Below are 19,020 nucleotides of genomic sequence, written 5' to 3'. Positions count from 1 at the left end.
GAAACAGGCCTTTAGGCTGACCCTGAAGGCCAAAAGATTTAACAGATGTAGTTTGAGGCCTTGTAGTGGGAATAGCTGAAGGCGGAAAACTTGTCGTTAGTAATACTGCCAATGTTACTATAATCTTGTCAAGGTCAGGACCAAACAAGATCTTCCCCATAAATGGTATCTACACCTCTGCATCCCCAGAGCGCAGCCATAGGGTATTACGGCGGATACCATCGCAGCCAGAACTCTGAAAGTTAGGAGACTGGTATTCCATGTATGTATTTCCTCATATGACAACTGCATATATTTTGTGAGCGACCAAAGACATTTGAACCCCAGAAGTGTTGGAGGGGAAAAAAAACGTTACAAATGCATCAGTATGCGATAGTATTAACCAACCAATGCATAGCCATGGTAGGATGGGTAACAACCCCTGAAAGCGAGTATACTAATGTCAGGCAGAGTTACCACCTAGGGATCCGTAGAATGTGACCACGCAGGAATGGGAGGCGTAGTAACGTCTGTAATCAAGACGAGTAACACGCCCATCCACCCCAGGAGGGGCTCGTGATGACCCACGGGGAATTTGGGACAGGATGCCCAATCGCTGTTGTGATACCTCATATCTGGCAACAGCCAGAGTCCCGCCATGCGATCCACCCGCTAGTCAGCAACAGGGAACCCGAAGGCAACGTAAGACTGAGGGAGTAAGATACAGGTGCAGGTCAACATTCACTCTAACCAGAATGGACCTGACTACCAGCCCCAAAGAATGGATAATAAAACCTGAAATTGGTTTCCCCCCGTGTAAGAGGGAAAGAGCCCAAAACAGCATCCAGTACACGGCAGAGCCAACTGGGAAGTAACCACAGGGCGTATATCACGGCATTTTGCGTTTTGTAGAAAATGACATCCACCCAGGGTGGCTGTTGTGGTAATCCCTGCAAGGGGAATGACAGACTATTGTGGCACCAGGGGGAATTCATGTACTGTGAAAAACCCCTGCAGGGAGCTATAGTCTGTGTCACAGGGGAAGAGTGCAAGAAACTGCGAGATACCCTGAGACGAAAAGGGCAGTATGGTGAAGTAACCCCAAGTGAGGTACAACAATGGGGCCCGCCCGGCGATCCGCAATTAAGAGGATCCCGAGAAAACAAACCGCCCAAGGGGGTCGTGAAAGGGGCCTGCACCCGATGACGCCACATACAGAACCCTTTATGAGTCAAATCCTCCGCACTAACACCTGCAGCACATGACTTGCAGGATAGTAAAAATGGGTGCAGTATAACGCTCCATCTCCTGGTCAGACATATCTGACCAACCCTCTTGGCGGAAATATCAAGCAGCGCTATAATGGTCCTGACTGATGCCAAAATTAGCTGCAGGGACCCATTTTCAGCGTATGAAACACACAGTTCCATCTAAAATATGGCAACGTGCAACACGCAACAGTATGTGACAAACCTCACAAATATTAACGAGTATATACACATGTGAGGTCTCAGAACCACCCCAAGTACAGCTGTATTAGGATAGATTGTAAAGAAAAGGGATAGATATACACTGACAGGTGAGAATAAAGAACAGACAGTCAGCACTAGCATAAGTCACATACAATGCAGATATATACATATATACATAAACATGTCATATAATATACTGCACTATGTCACTACATTCAACTGCCCAGATACAGTGTCTGGGGAGGCTACAGCGCTGTGTACACTGACCTAATGGTGAGGTACGCAGGGGGACTGGGCGCACTGTCATCTCCGGAGATCTGCGCTGCACCACAGGAAGAAAATGGCCGCCTGGAGACCTCAGAAGAAGCGCGGAGGAAGCAGCTCAGCGACGCCAGACTATAGACACTGAAAGGCGCGCTGAGCTGAGGGGAGGAGCCGCTGTAACAGGGAAAGCTGGCTATTAACCCCCGGGACGCCGGCTCCCAGCGTCGATCTTTAAGCCCCAGAGACCGGAGGCACAGGAGTGCATTTCAAATGCGCGGATCACTGCAAGCGGTGATCCGCGACCTTACCTGCTCCCCGTGGATCCGGTAGCAGTCCTGGGCGCCCGCAGAGTCTAGCTAGTACAGACTCTGGGGTCCCATTGAGATCCCCAGATCTGTACTGGTGTCTCAGCGCCGGCGGGGTGACGGAGCGGCAGCTTGGACGTCCCATGGACAGTCCGACGCTGCCGCTCTGAAGAGTCCAAAAGTAAAGAAAAAAAAAATTTTAAACTCATAAAAAAAGAAATTTTAAGCTTAGGGGCTGCTAATCAGCCCCCCCTGCGCTAACTGTGACCCGACTCCGGCCGGGCACCAACTTAAACTGAGGTGCCTCTGGCTTGGGGGTGGGGCTATAGGGAGAGTGGACCTAGTGCATCCTGGGAGCTAAAAGCTTTAACTGCGTGGTGCCCGGATTTGGTTCCCAACCTATACCCCAAGGTCAACCCTGTGGACCCCCTATGGACCCTGAAGTAGAAAAGGGACAGGTTTCTCTGTGCCGTGTTTCTGATGATGGTGGCAGCAGGAAATAGTCCCTCACATATTACTTTATACTCGCGTGTGACCATACCTTGCCTTTACATACATGTCTCCTGTAATACAGTGTACACATCTGGGCCTAGCCATCATATAAGAAATATTTACCACTCCGTGTACTCCGTAATACTATAGGACACTTACTGGCTTGTAGACGGTCCGACCTCTGCAGAGCCGTCTTCCCCAGCCCATGTAAGGATTCAGTGGCTTTCACTGCCAATGGGGAGGTGGGTGATGTGCTCTGTGGGGTCCTGGGCGGCATCTCCGTGCGCTTCGCTGCCCATGCTAAAACACAGGAGACAAGGGAGACACTTACTACTCAAGCACTGAGCGGAGCACGTCACCTAGCCTAAGGAGACGAGGAGCACGTCACCTAGCCTAAGGAGACGAGGAGCACGTCACCTAGCCTAAGGAGACGAGGAGCACGTCACCTAGCCTAAGGAGACGAGGAGCACGTCACCTAGCCTAAGGAGACGAGGAGCACGTCACCTAGCCTAAGGAGACGAGGAGCACGTCACCTAGCCTAAGGAGACGAGGAGCACGTCACCTAGCCTAAGGAGACGAGGAGCACGTCACCTAGCCTAAGGAGACGAGGAGCACGTCACCTAGCCTAAGGAGACGAGGAGCACGTCACCTAGCCTAAGGATAAGAGGAGCACGTCACCTAGCCTAATGACAAGTGTAGTACGTCACCTAGCCTAAGGATAAGAGAAGCACGTCACCTAGCCTAAGGATAAGAGAAGCACGTCACCTAGCCTAACGTTACTGTTCATTGAGCAGAGCATATAACCTCTCCTCACACTATGCAGAGCATATAACCTCCCCTCACACTAAGCAGAGCATATAACCTCTCCTCACACTAAGCAGAGCATATAACACACTAAGGAGAGCATATAACCTCTCCTCACACTAAGCAGAGCATATAACCTAACCTTACATGGAGCGTGCCTCCAATCCTCACGCTGAGCGGAGCATATTGGGAGGAGCTGTGTGTACATACTGTGAGCTGCTGTGGGTTTTGCGGGGCTGATGCTGCTGCTGGTTTTCACGGCTTTCAGTAGGAGGTGCTGACTGGAGGAGACCGGCATCCCGGCTCTGCGCTGCGTCTTCTGTTGCTGCTGTTTCAGAGCCTGCAGAGCGGAGACAGATGGCAGGGACATTGAGCTTGTGCATAGTGTACACAGAATGACATCAGCAATGGAGGCACAGGTCTGTGGCATAGTGTACACAGAATGACATCAGCAGTGGAGGCACAGGTCTGGTGCATAGTGTACACAGAATGACATCAGCAATGGAGGCACAGGTCTGGTGCACAGTGTACACAGAATGACATCAGCAATGGAGGCACAGGTCTGGTGCATAGTGCAGCAATGTAGTACTATGCTGCGGCCATGCCAGGTGTATGCCTACTCAGTAACTCCATGCCACCTACATGTCCCTTACTGTAGTAGCAGAGTCTGTGCGCTGTGTGTTTTGCCCTGTGACGGGAGATCATAGTGAGCAGGAACGGCAGTGCTAGGCCCCTCTGCTATGTAGTATGTGTCAGTGTATCCAGCACTACTGCATGTACTGTATTACATAGAACATAGCCTTTCCTGCTCAGCCACAATACAATACGCTCCTACAAGAGGCACATGTACAATAGGGTGTTTTTCCCATTCGTTCACCTTCAGGGGGAGATGTACTAAGCTCTGAAAAGTGATAAATTGGAGAATGATAAACTGCCAGCCACTCAGCTCCTAACTGTCAGGTCACAGGTTGCGTTTGATAAACGACCAATCAGCTCCTGTCATTTTTCACTCTCCACTTGATCACTTTCCAGACCTTAGTACATCTCCCCATTAAGGTGCGTATCCACTAGACGATAAATTGCATGATTTGAACGATAATGTGTGTATGCCGTCAACGACCAGCGATGTGCGCTCCTGCTGGACGTTCACGACATCTTTCATTGCCCATATTTTTTTTCATTATTAGATAAGGAAAAAAATCTTTTTTCTCTATGAAATAGACTATTTGGACCCTATGTCCACCTTAAATAGAGTCTGATGAGATCAGGCAAGAAGCACAGTAAATATGGCAGTGTCAGGAGAAGAGCTGAGCACCGCTGCCCCCTGCTGTACACAGCTTGGCCTGCAGCCTGTTCCTATCATCTGTATCCTCGTCCTGTATGTGATGACAGAGAGCCGGGCCCACCTCTACGCTGCTCTGATTGACAAGAACTTTCCTATTCTTTAGACTAGTAAAGCGAATGTCACATTGCATTCAGGACCTTTCTTTAGGCCGCATTATATAACCATAAAGAACCAAAGAATTGTCCCGTACAACGCAAAAATCACAGTTTCACATTCAAATAATATGGATGTAACATAAAGCAACAGAATAGTGCTAAAGAATTACAGCTGTGACAGTACATTTCCACAATAGTTACCACTTACTGATACGTCCTCTTACATCTATCCTCAATACGCCACAGGGCGCAACATGCCTGGAGTGAGCGAGCCGCCAGGTCCTGTGCAGCTCCGCTAGCGTCAGGCGAATGTGTCTAAGACGCAATGCGATGTACTAGGACGCGCCAGTGCTGATTCATTTGATATGCGACCATTGTATATCTGTGTGCGACTGAGTCTATAAACAGATGTTGGCGTGGCCATGACATAACTTGGCTGCATTATAGCAGGTCGTATGCTCGGTCACACACAGATATACAAGTTTCGCATATCATATTAATCAGCACAGTCTCCTGGTGCTTCCAAGTACTTCACGTTGCAATTTATACACATTTTCGGGGGAAAAAAAAAGACGTGAAAGAGACCCCTGGCGCTAGCAGACTGTTTGTCGTGACTGCAGCAAAGATGGACAAGGACACATCTGTATGTGTCTTGGGGTAATAGAAGCAGTGATTTTATTACTGTGTATGCTGTCCTGTGTATGCTGGGACAGCACGCCCCCTAGTGCCATCACTGGGGTAGTGTATCAGCAGTGATTTTATTACTGTGTATGCTGGGACAGCACGCCCCCCCTAGTGCCATCACTGGGGTAGTGTATCAGCAGTGATTTTATTACTGTGTATGCTGGGACAGCACTCCCCCTAGTGCCATCACTGGGGTAGTGCATCAGCAGTGATTGTATTACTGTGTATGCTGGGACAGCACGCCCCCCCTAGTGCCATCACTGGGGTAGTGCATCAGCAGTGATTGTATTACTGTGTATGCTGGGACAGCACGCCCCCCCTAGTGCCATCACTGGGGTAATAGAAGCAGTGATATTATTACTGTGTATGCTGGGACAGCACGCCCCCCCTAGGACAGCACGCCCCCCCTAGTGCCATCACTGGGGTAGTGTATCAGCAGTGATTGTATTACTGTGTATGCTGGGAGAGCACGCCCCCTAGTGCCATCACTGGGGTAGTGTATCAGCAGTGATTGTATTACTGTGTATGCTGGGACAGCACGCCCCCCCTAGTGCCATCACTGGGGTAGTGTATCAGCAGTGATTGTATTACTGTGTATACTGGGACAGCACACCCCCCTAGTGCCATCACTGGGGTAGTGTATCAGCAGTGATTGTATTACTGTGTATACTGGGACAGCACACCCCCCTAGTGCCATCACTGGGGTAGTGTATCAGCAGTGATTGTATTACTGTGTATGCTGGGACAGCACGCCCCCCCTAGTGCCATCACTGGGGTAGTGTATCAGCAGTGATTGTATTACTGTGTATACTGGGACAGCACGCCCCCTAGTGCCATCACTGGGGTAGTGTATCAGCAGTGATTTTATTACTGTATATGCTGGGACAGCACGCCCCCTAGTGCCATCACTGGGGTAGTGTATCAGCAGTGATTGTATTACTGTGTATGCTGGGACAGCACGCCCCCTAGTGCCATCACTGGGGTAGTGTATCAGCAGTGATTGTATTACTGTGTATGCTGGGACAGCACACCCCGTAGTGCCATCACTGGGGTAGTGTATCAGCAGTGATTTTATTACTGTGTATGCTGGGACAGCACTCCCCCTAGTGCCATCACTTGGGTAGTGTATCAGCAGTGATTGTATTACTGTGTATGCAGGGACAGCACTCCCCCCTAGTGCCATCACTGGGGTAGTGTATCAGTAGTGATTGTATTACTGTGTATGCTGGGACAGCACGCCCCCTAGTGCCATCACTGGGGTAGTGTATCAGCAGTGATTGTATTACTGTGTATGCTGGGACAGCACGCCCCCTAGTGCCATCACTGGGGTAGTGTATCAGCAGTGATTGTATTACTGTGTATGCTGGGACAGCACGCCCCCCCTAGTGCCATCACTGGGGTAGTGTATCAGCAGTGATTGTATTACTGTGTATACTGGGACAGCACGCCCCCTAGTGCCATCACTGGGGTAGTGTATCAGCAGTGATTTTATTACTGTATATGCTGGGACAGCACGCCCCCTAGTGCCATCACTGGGGTAGTGTATCAGCAGTGATTGTATTACTGTGTATGCTGGGACAGCACGCCCCCTAGTGCCATCACTGGGGTAGTGTATCAGCAGTGATTGTATTACTGTGTATGCTGGGACAGCACACCCCGTAGTGCCATCACTGGGGTAGTGTATCAGCAGTGATTTTATTACTGTGTATGCTGGGACAGCACTCCCCCTAGTGCCATCACTTGGGTAGTGTATCAGCAGTGATTGTATTACTGTGTATGCAGGGACAGCACTCCCCCCTAGTGCCATCACTGGGGTAGTGTATCAGTAGTGATTGTATTACTGTGTATGCTGGGACAGCACGCCCCCTAGTGCCATCACTGGGGTAGTGTATCAGCAGTGATTGTATTACTGTGTATGCTGGGACAGCACGCCCCCTAGTGCCATCACTGGGGTAGTGCATCAGCAGTGATTGTATTACTGTGTATGCTGGGACAGCACTCCCCCTAGTGCCATCACTGGGGTAGTGTATCAGCAGTGATTGTATTACTGTGTATGCAGGGACAGCACTCCCCCTAGTGCCATCACTGGGGTAGTGTATCAGCAGTGATTGTATTACTGTGTATGCTGGGACAGCACGCCCCTAGTGCCATCACTGGGGTAGTGTATCAGCAGTGATTGTATTACTGTGTATGCTGGGACAGCACGCCCCCTAGTGCCATCACTGGGGTAGTGTATCAGCAGTGATTGTATTACTGTGTATGCTGGGACAGCACGCCCCGTAGTGCCATCACTGGGGTAGTGTATCAGCAGTGATTTTATTACTGTGTATGCTGGGACAGCACGCCCCCTAGTGCCATCACTGGGGTAGTGTATCAGCAGTGATTGTATTACTGTGTATACTGGGACAGCACGCCCCCTAGTGCCATCACTGGGGTAGTGTATCAGCAGTGATTGTATTACTGTGTATGCTGGGACAGCACGCCCCCTAGTGCCATCACTGGGGTAGTGTATCAGCAGTGATTGTATTACTGTGTATGCTGGGACAGCACGCCCCCTAGTGCCATCACTGGGGTAGTGTATCAGCAGTGATTGTATTACTGTGTATGCTGGGACAGCACGCCCCCTAGTGCCATCACTGGGGTAGTGTATCAGCAGTGATTTTATTACTGTGTATGCTGGGACAGCACGCCCCCCTAGTGCCATCACTGGGGTAGTGTATCAGCAGTGATTTTATTACTGTGTATGCTGGGACAGCACGCCCCCTAGTGCCATCACTGGGGTAGTGTATCAGCAACCAATAGATGTGTATAATACATACAGCTGCTCACAGTGTGATCACTAATTGAATAGCACTGGGCACATTGCCCAGGAGCAGAGACTGCGTGACGCACCCAGCAGCTGACTGAATCTGCCCCATAATCTCCGCATCATATTATAATACTGACTCTTCAGTATATTTTTCTAACAGTCCCTGTGTTGGTGCAGGGGTAGTGTTACCACATGTTCGGTATTGTATCTGCTTATCATTGTACTAGTAATAGGAGCCCATAGACCTAGGTATAATCTCCCAGCAATGGCATTAGTGCTGTACCCCTGCAGGAGACCTCACACTATGCATGTACGGGCGGCACTACCCGCATCCCGTGTGGCCCATGAATCTCATACATTACAGGGAATAGACGCGTTATATGCAGTTCCTGTGGCCACGGATGTCAGTGCCATTGCAGGATGCAGCCCCAGCACTAAAGGCTATGCATTGGGCTGTACGCTGGTTATACACCAAACCAGTCATACCCTCACTGGTGCTGTTCCTTATATCTGTCCCTTATTACATAATACAGGCTGCTGTTACAGAGACTGCCACTAAGAGTGATGTATTTACTACACAGCTGAGACGCGTTTCACCCAAGTTGCTTTGTTTATTATGGAGAAGCAAAAAACATTATTAAGTTTCATGGTTCATAAATTGATCGGTGGAACCGCGGTTATATGGAATGCTTGTGACTTTCATACAGGAAAAATAAGCTAAAAATAAGAATAATTTCCATGTCTCTTCTGGCAGGTAACTACAGCAATCCCAGAAAGGCACACAGGTGAGGAGAGGGAGATTGGGGAGAGGAGAGTGACCCGACAGGCAGGGGGGGGGGGGTTTGGAGGGAGAGAGGAGAGTGACCCGACCGGAGGGGGGGGGGGGGGGGGTTGGTAGCGAGTGACCGTTCTGGCAGGGAGAGGCCTAGGACAGGCGGGGAGAGGCCTAGGACAGGCGGGGAGAGTTGTGAGGTGACAGGCGGGGAGAGTTGTGAGGTGACAGGCGGGGAGAGTTGTGAGGTGACAGGCGGGGAGAGTTGTGAGGTGACAGGCGGGGAGAGTTGTGAGGTGACAGGCGGAGAGCTGTGTGCGACACCCACTCCCGCCCCCCCCCCCCCCCAATCCGGTATGACTCCCCCCCACATCCGGCATGTGGTGTGACCCGCCTCCCTGTTACCTGTTTCAGGGCCTTCTTGCTGAGCTTCTGAGATGGAGAGATGACTTTACCCAGAGGGATGGGGGGTGATGGACAGCTGGACTGGGGGGAGGATGGCTGGGAAAGTCTAGATGTAACTATAAAACAAATGAGAAACAATACATGAGTTAAGCTGGCAATGAGTGAGGCACAGGAAAATACAACAGTATGACTGTACTACTACTAGCAGGCCAGACAAACCATGGCTCTCCAGCTGAACTACAATTCCCAGCATGCGCAAACATGGTGGCTATTATCTAACAACAGACCAGCCAGTATGTAGCTGCAGCACAGCAGACGCAGGCAGAATGACATCATGTGCAGAGTATATGACATCACAGGGACATAGGACCTGCAATAACGGTGTACAGTACAGCGTATACAGATAACACTGAGCTGGAGCACATTACGTAATACAATGACCACTGCATGATGTCAGAGACATGGGCGCAGTGCTTAGACATCTCATCTGTATGGGGGCAGCATGCCAAAAAAAAAAGGGGGCGTGTCAACCCCGTTTCCTGGGCGTGCTGATGTCAGTCGCTGCGTGAAATCACCGGCCATCCTAAGTAACCTGAAGGATGCCAGGCTCAGACATGCCTGGTACTTATCAATGGGAAGAGCGGTCACATATTATATACAGTAACCTGAATGATGCCAGGCTCAGACATGCCTGGTACTTATCAATGGGAAGAGTGGTCACATATTATATACAGTAACCTGAAGGATGCCAGGCTCAGACGTGCCTGGTACTTATCAATGGGAAGAGCGGTTACATATTATATACAGTAACCTGAATGATGCCAGGCTCAGACGTGCCTGGTACTTATCAATGGGAAGAGCGGTCACATATTATATACAGTAACCTGAAGGATGCCAGGCTCAGACGTGCCTGGGACGTATCAATGGGAAGACTGGTCACATATTAGATACAGTAACCTGAAGGATGCCAGGCTCAGACGTGCCTGGGACGTATCAATGGGAAGACTGGTCACATATTAGAAATAGGAACCTGAAGGATGCCAGGCTCAGACGTGCCTGGGATGTATCAATGGGAAGACTTGTCACATATTATATACAGTAACCTCGCAGCCATTATAGACTCACTGCTCCTTATGTCCACTAATAACCATTTAGTGGCTGAAACAAGTCTCCAGCGGCAACAACCTGGAGAGAGGTGCCCGACTGGCGCATAATGGCACATGTCTACCGTTATATATGGAAGCCTAGAAAGGATCAGTAATGCTAAAGTACAGCTTACTTTATATAAATAGGCTTCTAATAGCAATAATATATTATATACATACAAGCTGCTAGACGTCTTCCTCATATTATTCAATTAGCTTATTGCCAGGAAGGCCTAAGTGCATAGGAGAAAATCCCCCACCCACAAATAAAAGCTATTCCCCCAACCAATCTAAGAAACAAGAAATATTACTGTACCTGGGCTCCATTGATCTGGTGTATCCACTGAGGAGGTAATCCCCGCTCACACTAATAATGCTTTGGGGTTGTCTAGGCCCCTCCCTCATGAATTTTGACAACCTTGAACGCTGATTGTTACCCACCCACTGAAGAGGAAAGACAATGCCTGCAGGGAGCGCTGAGCACATAGAAAGCAACAAAATCCTCACTGTGCTCCAGGACAGCGTTGTGGTGCCCTGTACTGGGAGCTCTGCCGATCCCACTTCCAGGGCCTAAAAATACTGCACTATTCCCCCTTCTGCTCCCGGCGGAACTGTGCAGTCAGCAGCTGAAAATAACCTTCATTCCGGCTCATGTCATCAGCCAACAGCTACATCACCAGTACTCCTTCCAAGCCACGCAGGTAAGCATTCTGTACCACAGCTACATCACCAGTACTCCTTCCAAGCCACGCAGGTAAGCATTCTGTACCACAGCTACATCACCAGTACTCCTTCCAAGCCACGCAGGTAAGCATTCTGTACCACAGCTACATCACCAGTACTCCTTCCAAGCCACGCAGGTAAGCATTCTGTACCACAGCTACATCACCAGTACTCCTTCCAAGCCACGCAGGTAAGCATTATGTACCACACAGTTACATCACCAGTACTCCTTCCAAGCCACGCAGGTAAACATTCTGTACCACAGCTACATCACCAGTACTCCATCCAAGCCACGCAGGTAAGCCTTATGTACCACAGCTACATCACCAGTACTCCTTCCAAGCCACACAGGTAAGCATTCTGTACCACAGCTACATCACCAGTACTCCTTCCAAGCCACGCAGGTAAGCCTTATGTACCACAGCTACATCACCAGTACTCCTTCCAAGCCACACAGGTAAGCATTCTGTACCACAGCTACATCACCAGTACTCCTTCCAAGCCACGCAGGTAAGCCTTATGTACCACAGCTACATCACCAGTACTCCTTCCAAGCCATGCAGGTAAGCATTCTGTACCACAGCTACATCACCAGTACTCCTCCAAGCCACACAGGTAAGCATTATGTACCACAGCTACATTACCAGTACTCCCTCCAAGCCACGCTGGTGAGCACTGGGTACCACAGCTACATTACCAGTACTCCTTCCAAGCAACGCTTGTGAGCACTATGTACTACAGTGTTTACTCTGCTCCTGTTCCCCTCCATACTGATCACTGTCACCTGTCTGCCCCTCACTCCTCTCCTGTTCCCTCCTTACTGATCACTGTCACCTGTCTGCCCCTCACTCCTCTCCTGTTCCCTCCTTACTGATCACTGTCACCTGTCTGCCCCCCTCACTCCTCTCCTGTTCCCTCCTTACTGATCACGGTCACCTGTCTGCCCCTCACTCCTCTCCTGTTCCCTCCTTACTGATCACGGTCACCTGTCTGCCCCTCACTCCTCTCCTGTTCCCTCCTTACTGATCGCTGTCACCTGTCTGCCCCTCACTCCTCTCCTGTTCCCTCCTTACTGATCACTGTCACCTGTCTGCCCCTCACTCCTCTCCTGTTCCCTCCTTACTGATCACTGTCACCTGTCTGCCCCCCTCACTCCTCTCCTGTTCCCTCCTTACTGATCACGGTCACCTGTCTGCCCCTCACTCCTCTCCTGTTCCCTCCTTACTGATCGCTATCACCTGTCTGCCCCTCACTCCTCTCCTGTTCCCTCCTTACTGATCACTGTCACCTGTCTGCCCCTCACTCCTCTCCTGTTCCCTCCTTACTGATCACTGTCACCTGTCTGCCCCTCACTCCTCTCCTGTTCCCTCCTTACTGATCACTACTTGGCCCTCACTCTGCTCCTGCTCACTTCTATACTGGAGCAATCTGTTAGAAAGCTGCAAGTGAAATTCTCCTGAACCCCAATATCAGCCAATCTGGCACATTTATTGGGGTGTTCCTAATCAGGAACCTCCCTGATGGTCTTCACTCATCCTGCTGTGACCAAGTTACCTACCTCCGGATCCCGCTCGCTCATGTCCCCATTATTTCTATGCTGGACCCAGTCAGACTCTGGTCAGTGAGCTGCAAACTTCTCTCCATGTTATTCCTGGGCAGCAGTGGTGCAAACTGCTAACACAGACCCAGAACCTGAGCTCACATCTTACATATAATGGCCCTCATTCAGAGCCGGACGCTCTGGGCAGAGCGCTCGCTCTGAAAGAGGGCCGTCCTCCATAAAAATGGAGCGTCCTCCTGGACGCTCGTATAGCTGTGGGTCACCATCCACAGCACATACGAGCATGCAGGATGATGGTCACGATGGTCTTGACCATCGCGACCATCAGTCTGTGGTTGGGTTTTTTGACCACAAGCCCTGCAGTGATTTTGGCTCTATCAGAGCCAAAATCACTCCCACTGACATCACTAGTGATGTCAGTGGGCCGGCTTCTGACGGTAGGCGTTCCCTTGGGAACGCCCCCGTCTGGGAGGCACGCCCCCGGCACGCCCACCAAAGGGGGCGTGCTGTCAATCAACATCGACAGCACGCCCCCTTTGATCAGACACGAGCGAAGGAAACTCCTTCGCTCGTAGCGTCTCGCGCATGACGGAGCTCCCTCCGTCGTGCGCATGCTCAGTGCACACCATCGACCCACTTGCGAGCGGACAGCCGCTCGCGAGTGGGTCTGAATCAGGCCCCATGTTCGCTGAAGAAGTATATGAATAGCACAAGATGAACACTGGGGGGGGGGGGGGGGGTGTCTGCCAATCATACCGGCCTTCAGCCTATTACATGGGCATAACCGCAGGCAAAAAAGTACTAAGAATTATGACAGTCTGAATTGCAGTTGGGATCCGTAATTAAGAGTATTCAATTAAAGTTAGATTAAAAAAAAAAAAAAAAATGTAAAGTAAAACTCCACCGAAAACTAAACACCCCATGAACTTGCCACAGTGCCTTTTACTTATGACCCAGGAAGTTATTAAATACATTGAAAACCCACCAAGCTAGTGTCATACAGGGTGAAATGCGTGGATGACATTGTGGAATGCGTAGACAACTAAGGTAGAAAGTGGGAGTGGCATCTATTACAGTCAGCAGCCTCTATAATACTCTGTTTGTGGCCCTTTGCTTTCCTCTCCTCACACCTCTTCTCTGGATGAACTAACACGCGCTCCCTGGCCTCCACTACTGCCTCCATACAGATGTCACATAAATGTACCTCTCACTAACACATCACTGATATCTCCTGATATACTCTGTGCTGCTGGTGGACAGGTTTCTTCCACTATATAACTGACATCCTGTGGCCTCCATTCCCCTCCTCACATCACTGCTCCCCACAAGATAATAATAACTCACTCCTGAAATAATCTGTGCTGCTCCAAGCATTCCAATAATTTTATTGGTTACAGGTTGTTTGAAACAGACCCATTTCAAGCTTGGGAAAACATTAGCACAGAAGGTGCTTGGACCATAGTGGAATAATAATCTGTACTGGCTGATAGGAGACGTGCTTGCAGTGCGCTAGACAGCCTGATGCCTCGGTCACTTCCCATCATGCTATAAATCCTGCCAGGCCAGCTATTCTATTCACAACAAGTGTAAGACTTCTGGCCTGTTTCAGAGTCGCACGCAAAGCGACTGCAATTGCGGGTGGTCGCAGTAGCCCGATTTACCACCATATGGCTTCCTGCGAATAGTCGCACCGCCCAGTGTTTCTCCATTGGTAGCTGTCACCATGAGTATCAAAGCTTACACCTACCAAAAACAGAGTGCATCAGAAACACGCTACCTCACAGCATACGCACAACTCATAATAGCACAAAACTCTGGCCACACGCCCAAAAAGCTCCCACCGAACCAAATGTCCTGTGTAGAATGATGTCACCATGACAGCAGCGTTCACACCTTCCTAGCAATGTGCACTGCAGGGTCAGGAGCACTCACAGTGTAATGATGTCACCATGACAGCAGCGGTCACACCCTCCCAGCAATGCAGGAACACTCACAGTGTAATGATGTCACCATGACAGCAGCGGTCACACCCTCCCAGCAATGTGCACTGCAGGGTCAGGAGCACTCACAGTGTAATGATGTCACCATGACAGCAGCGGTCACACCCTCCCAGCAATGCAGGAGCACTCACAGGGTAATGATGTCACCATGACAGCAGCGGTCACACCCTCCCAGCAATGTGCACTGCAGGGTCAGGAGCACTCACAGTGTAATGATGTCACCATGACAGCAGCGGTCACACCCTCCCAGCAATGCAGGAACACTCACAGTGTAATGATGTCACCATGACAGCAGCGGTCACACCCTCCCAGCAATGTGCACTGCAGGGTCAGGAGCACTCACAGTGTAATGATGTCACCATGACAGCAGCGGTCACACCCTCCCAGCAATGCAGGAGCACTCACAGGGTAATGATGTCACCATGACAGCAGCGGTCACACCCTCCCAGCAATGTGCACTGCAGGGTCAGGAACACTCACAGTGTAATGATGTCACTATGACAGCAGCGGTCACACCCTCCCAGCAATGCAGGAACACTCACAGTGTAATGATGTCACCATGACAGCAGCGGTCACACCCTCCCAGCAATGCAGGAGCACTCACAGGGTAATGATGTCACCATGACAGCAGCGGTCACACCCTCCCAGCAATGCAGGAGCACTCACAGTGTAATGATGTCACCATGACAGCAGCGGTCACACCCTCCCAGCAATGCAGGAGCACTCACAGTGTAATGATGTCACCATGACAGCAGCGGTCACACCCTCCCAGCAATGTGCGCTGCAGGGTCAGGAACACTCAGTGTAATGATGTCACCATGACAGCAGCGATCACACCCTCCCAGCAATGTGCACTGCAGGGTCAGGAACACTCACAGTGTAATGATGTCACCATGACAGCAGCGGTCACACCCTCCCAGCGATGCAGGAGCACTCACAGTGTAATGATGTCACCATGACAGCAGCGGTCACACCCTCCCAGCAATGCAGGAGCACTCACAGGGTAATGATGTCACCATGACAGCAGCGGTCACACCCTCCCAGCAATGTGCACTGCAGGGTCAGGAACACTCACAGTGTAATGATGTCACTATGACAGCAGCGGTCACACCCTCCCAGCAATGCAGGAACACTCACAGTGTAATGATGTCACCATGACAGCAGCGGTCACACCCTCCCAGCAATGCAGGAGCACTCACAGTGTAATGATGTCACCATGACAGCAGCGGTCACACCCTCCCAGCAATGCAGGAGCACTCACAGTGTAATGATGTCACCATGACAGCAGCGGTCACACCCTCCCAGCAATGCAGGAGCACTCACAGTGTAATGATGTCACCATGACAGCAGCGGTCACACCCTCCCAGCAATGCAGGAGCACTCACAGTGTAATGATGTCACCATGACAGCAGCGGTCACACCCTCCCAGCAATGTGCGCTGCAGGGTCAGGAACACTCAGTGTAATGATGTCACCATGACAGCAGCGATCACACCCTCCCAGCAATGTGCACTGCAGGGTCAGGAACACTCACAGTGTAATGATGTCACTATGACAGCAGCGGTCACACCCTCCCAGCAATGCAGGAGCACTCACAGTGTAATGATGTCACCATGACAGCAGCGGTCACACCCTCCCAGCAATGCAGGAGCACTCACAGTGTAATGATGTCACCATGACAGCAGCGGTCACACCCTCCCAGCAATGCAGGAACACTCACAGTGTAATGATGTCACCATGACAGCAGCGGTCACACCCTCCCAGCAATGCAGGAACACTCACAGTGTAATGATGTCACCATGACAGCAGCGGTCACACCCTCCCAGCAATGCAGGAACATTCACACTGTAATGATGTCACCATGACAGCAGCGGTCACACCCTCCCAGCAATGCAGGAACACTCACAGTGTAATGATGTCACCATGACAGCAGCAGTCACACCCTCCCAGCAATGTGCGCTGCAGGGTCAGGAGCACTCACAGTGTAATGATGTCACCATGACAGCAGCGGTCACACCCTCCCAGCAATGCAGGAGCACTCACAGTGTAATGATGTCACCATGACAGCAGCGGTCACACCCTCCCAGCAATGTGCACTGCAGGGTCAGGAGCACTCACAGTGTAATGATGTCACCATGACAGCAGCGGTCACACCCTCCCAGCGATGCAGGAGCACTCACAGTGTAATGATGTCACCATGACAGCAGCGGTCACACCCTCCCAGCAATGCAGGAGCACTCACAGGGTAATGATGTCACCATGACAGCAGCGGTCACACCCTCCCAGCAATGTGCACTGCAGGGTCAGGAACACTCACAGTGTAATGATGTCACTATGACAGCAGCGGTCACACCCTCCCAGCAATGCAGGAACACTCACAGTGTAATGATGTCACCATGACAGCAGCGGTCACACCCTCCCAGCAATGCAGGAGCACTCACAGTGTAATGATGTCACCATGACAGCAGCGGTCACACCCTCCCAGCAATGCAGGAGCACTCACAGTGTAATGATGTCACCATGACAGCAGCGGTCACACCCTCCCAGCAATGCAGGAGCACTCACAGTGTAATGATGTCACCATGACAGCAGCGGTCACACCCTCCCAGCAATGCAGGAGCACTCACAGTGTAATGATGTCACCATGACAGCAGCGGTCACACCCTCCCAGCAATGTGCGCTGCAGGGTCAGGAACACTCAGTGTAATGATGTCACCATGACAGCAGCGATCACACCCTCCCAGCAATGTGCACTGCAGGGTCAGGAACACTCACAGTGTAATGATGTCACCATGACAGCAGCGGTCACACCCTCCCAGCGATGCAGGAGCACTCACAGTGTAATGATGTCACCATGACAGCAGCGGTCACACCCTCCCAGCAATGCAGGAGCACTCACATGGTAATGATGTCACCATGACAGCAGCGGTCACACCCTCCCAGCAATGTGCACTGCAGGGTCAGGAACACTCACAGTGTAATGATGTCACCATGACAGCAGCGGTCACACCCTCCCAGCAATGCAGGAACATTCACACTGTAATGATGTCACCATGACAGCAGCGGTCACACCCTCCCAGCAATGCAGGAACACTCACAGTGTAATGATGTCACCATGACAGCAGCAGTCACACCCTCCCAGCAATGTGCGCTGCAGGGTCAGGAGCACTCACAGTGTAATGATGTCACCATGACAGCAGCGGTCACACCCTCCCAGCAATGCAGGAGCACTCACAGTGTAATGATGTCACCATGACAGCAGCGGTCACACCCTCCCAGCAATGTGCGCTGCAGGGTCAGGAACACTCACAGTGTAATGATGTCACCATGACAGCAGCGGTCACACCCTCCCAGCAATGTGCGCTGCAGGGTCAGGAACACTCACAGTGTAATGATGTCACCATGACAGCAGCGGTCACACCCTCCCAGCAATGCAGGAACACTCACAGTGTAATGATGTCACCATGACAGCAGCGGTCACACCCTCCCAGCAATGCAGGAGCACTCACAGTGTAATGATGTCACTATGACAGCAGCGGTCACACCCTCCCAGCAATGCAGGAACACTCACAGTGTAATGATGTCACCATGACAGCAGCGGTCACACCCTCCCAGCAATGTGCGCTGCAGGGTCAGGAACACTCACAGTGTAATGATGGCACCATGACAGCAGCGGTCACACCCTCCCAGCAATGTGCGCTGCAGGGTCAGGAACACTCACAGTGTAATGATGTCACCATGACAGCAGCGGTCACACCCTCCCAGCAATGCAGGAGCACTCACAGTGTAATGATGTCACTATGACAGCAGCGGTCACACCCTACCAGCAATGCAGGAACACTCACACTGTAATGATGTCACCCTGCCTCTGCTGTCATGGCCGCTGCAGACTGGTTGCATCAGTAAAAGTCCATTTCGCCACACAGCTCATTACTGCACCAGTGATGCACCCCAGTTCCTAACACCAGAGCTGTCAGACAGCTACGCCAGGCCTGAGGAGCAGCGATAAGACATGGAGTCAGATAGTGGTCAGTCAGCTGTATATACATATATCTGATCTCTTACCTTGCGGCTGCTGGTCTCCTTCCATGTTATGTGTTACAGCACACAGGTGTCAGACAGAACACTCTAAACTATGAGATTCACCCCAAATCACAGAGTCACCC

At 51.0% G+C, this 19,020-nt stretch overlaps 1 protein-coding gene across 3 annotated transcripts in view; it reads right to left on the bottom strand.

Annotated features, from left to right (window-relative positions):
• The window catches only part of ASXL2 (ASXL transcriptional regulator 2), a 92,991-nt gene that overhangs the window by 24,670 nt on the left and 49,301 nt on the right, over positions 1–19,020 (bottom strand). For 2 of the 3 annotated variants that reach the window (XM_088481724.1, XM_088481723.1), the window contains exons 5-7: positions 9,427–9,542; positions 3,527–3,656; positions 2,672–2,812 (exon numbers count right to left, since the gene is read on the bottom strand). In XM_088481724.1, the coding sequence (XP_088337850.1) occupies positions 2,672–2,812; positions 3,527–3,656; positions 9,427–9,542 (387 nt within the window). The remainder of the gene's footprint in view (positions 1–2,671; positions 2,813–3,526; positions 3,657–9,426; positions 9,543–19,020) is intronic. The other variant, XM_088481725.1, reaches the window with a different exon arrangement.

The sequence above is a fragment of the Taudactylus pleione genome, unplaced genomic scaffold, assembly GCF_031769625.1.
Source record: "Taudactylus pleione unplaced genomic scaffold, aTauple2 ptg000277l, whole genome shotgun sequence".
Lineage (NCBI taxonomy): Eukaryota > Metazoa > Chordata > Amphibia > Anura > Myobatrachidae > Taudactylus > Taudactylus pleione.
This window is presented reverse-complemented; position numbering and strand designations above follow the sequence as displayed.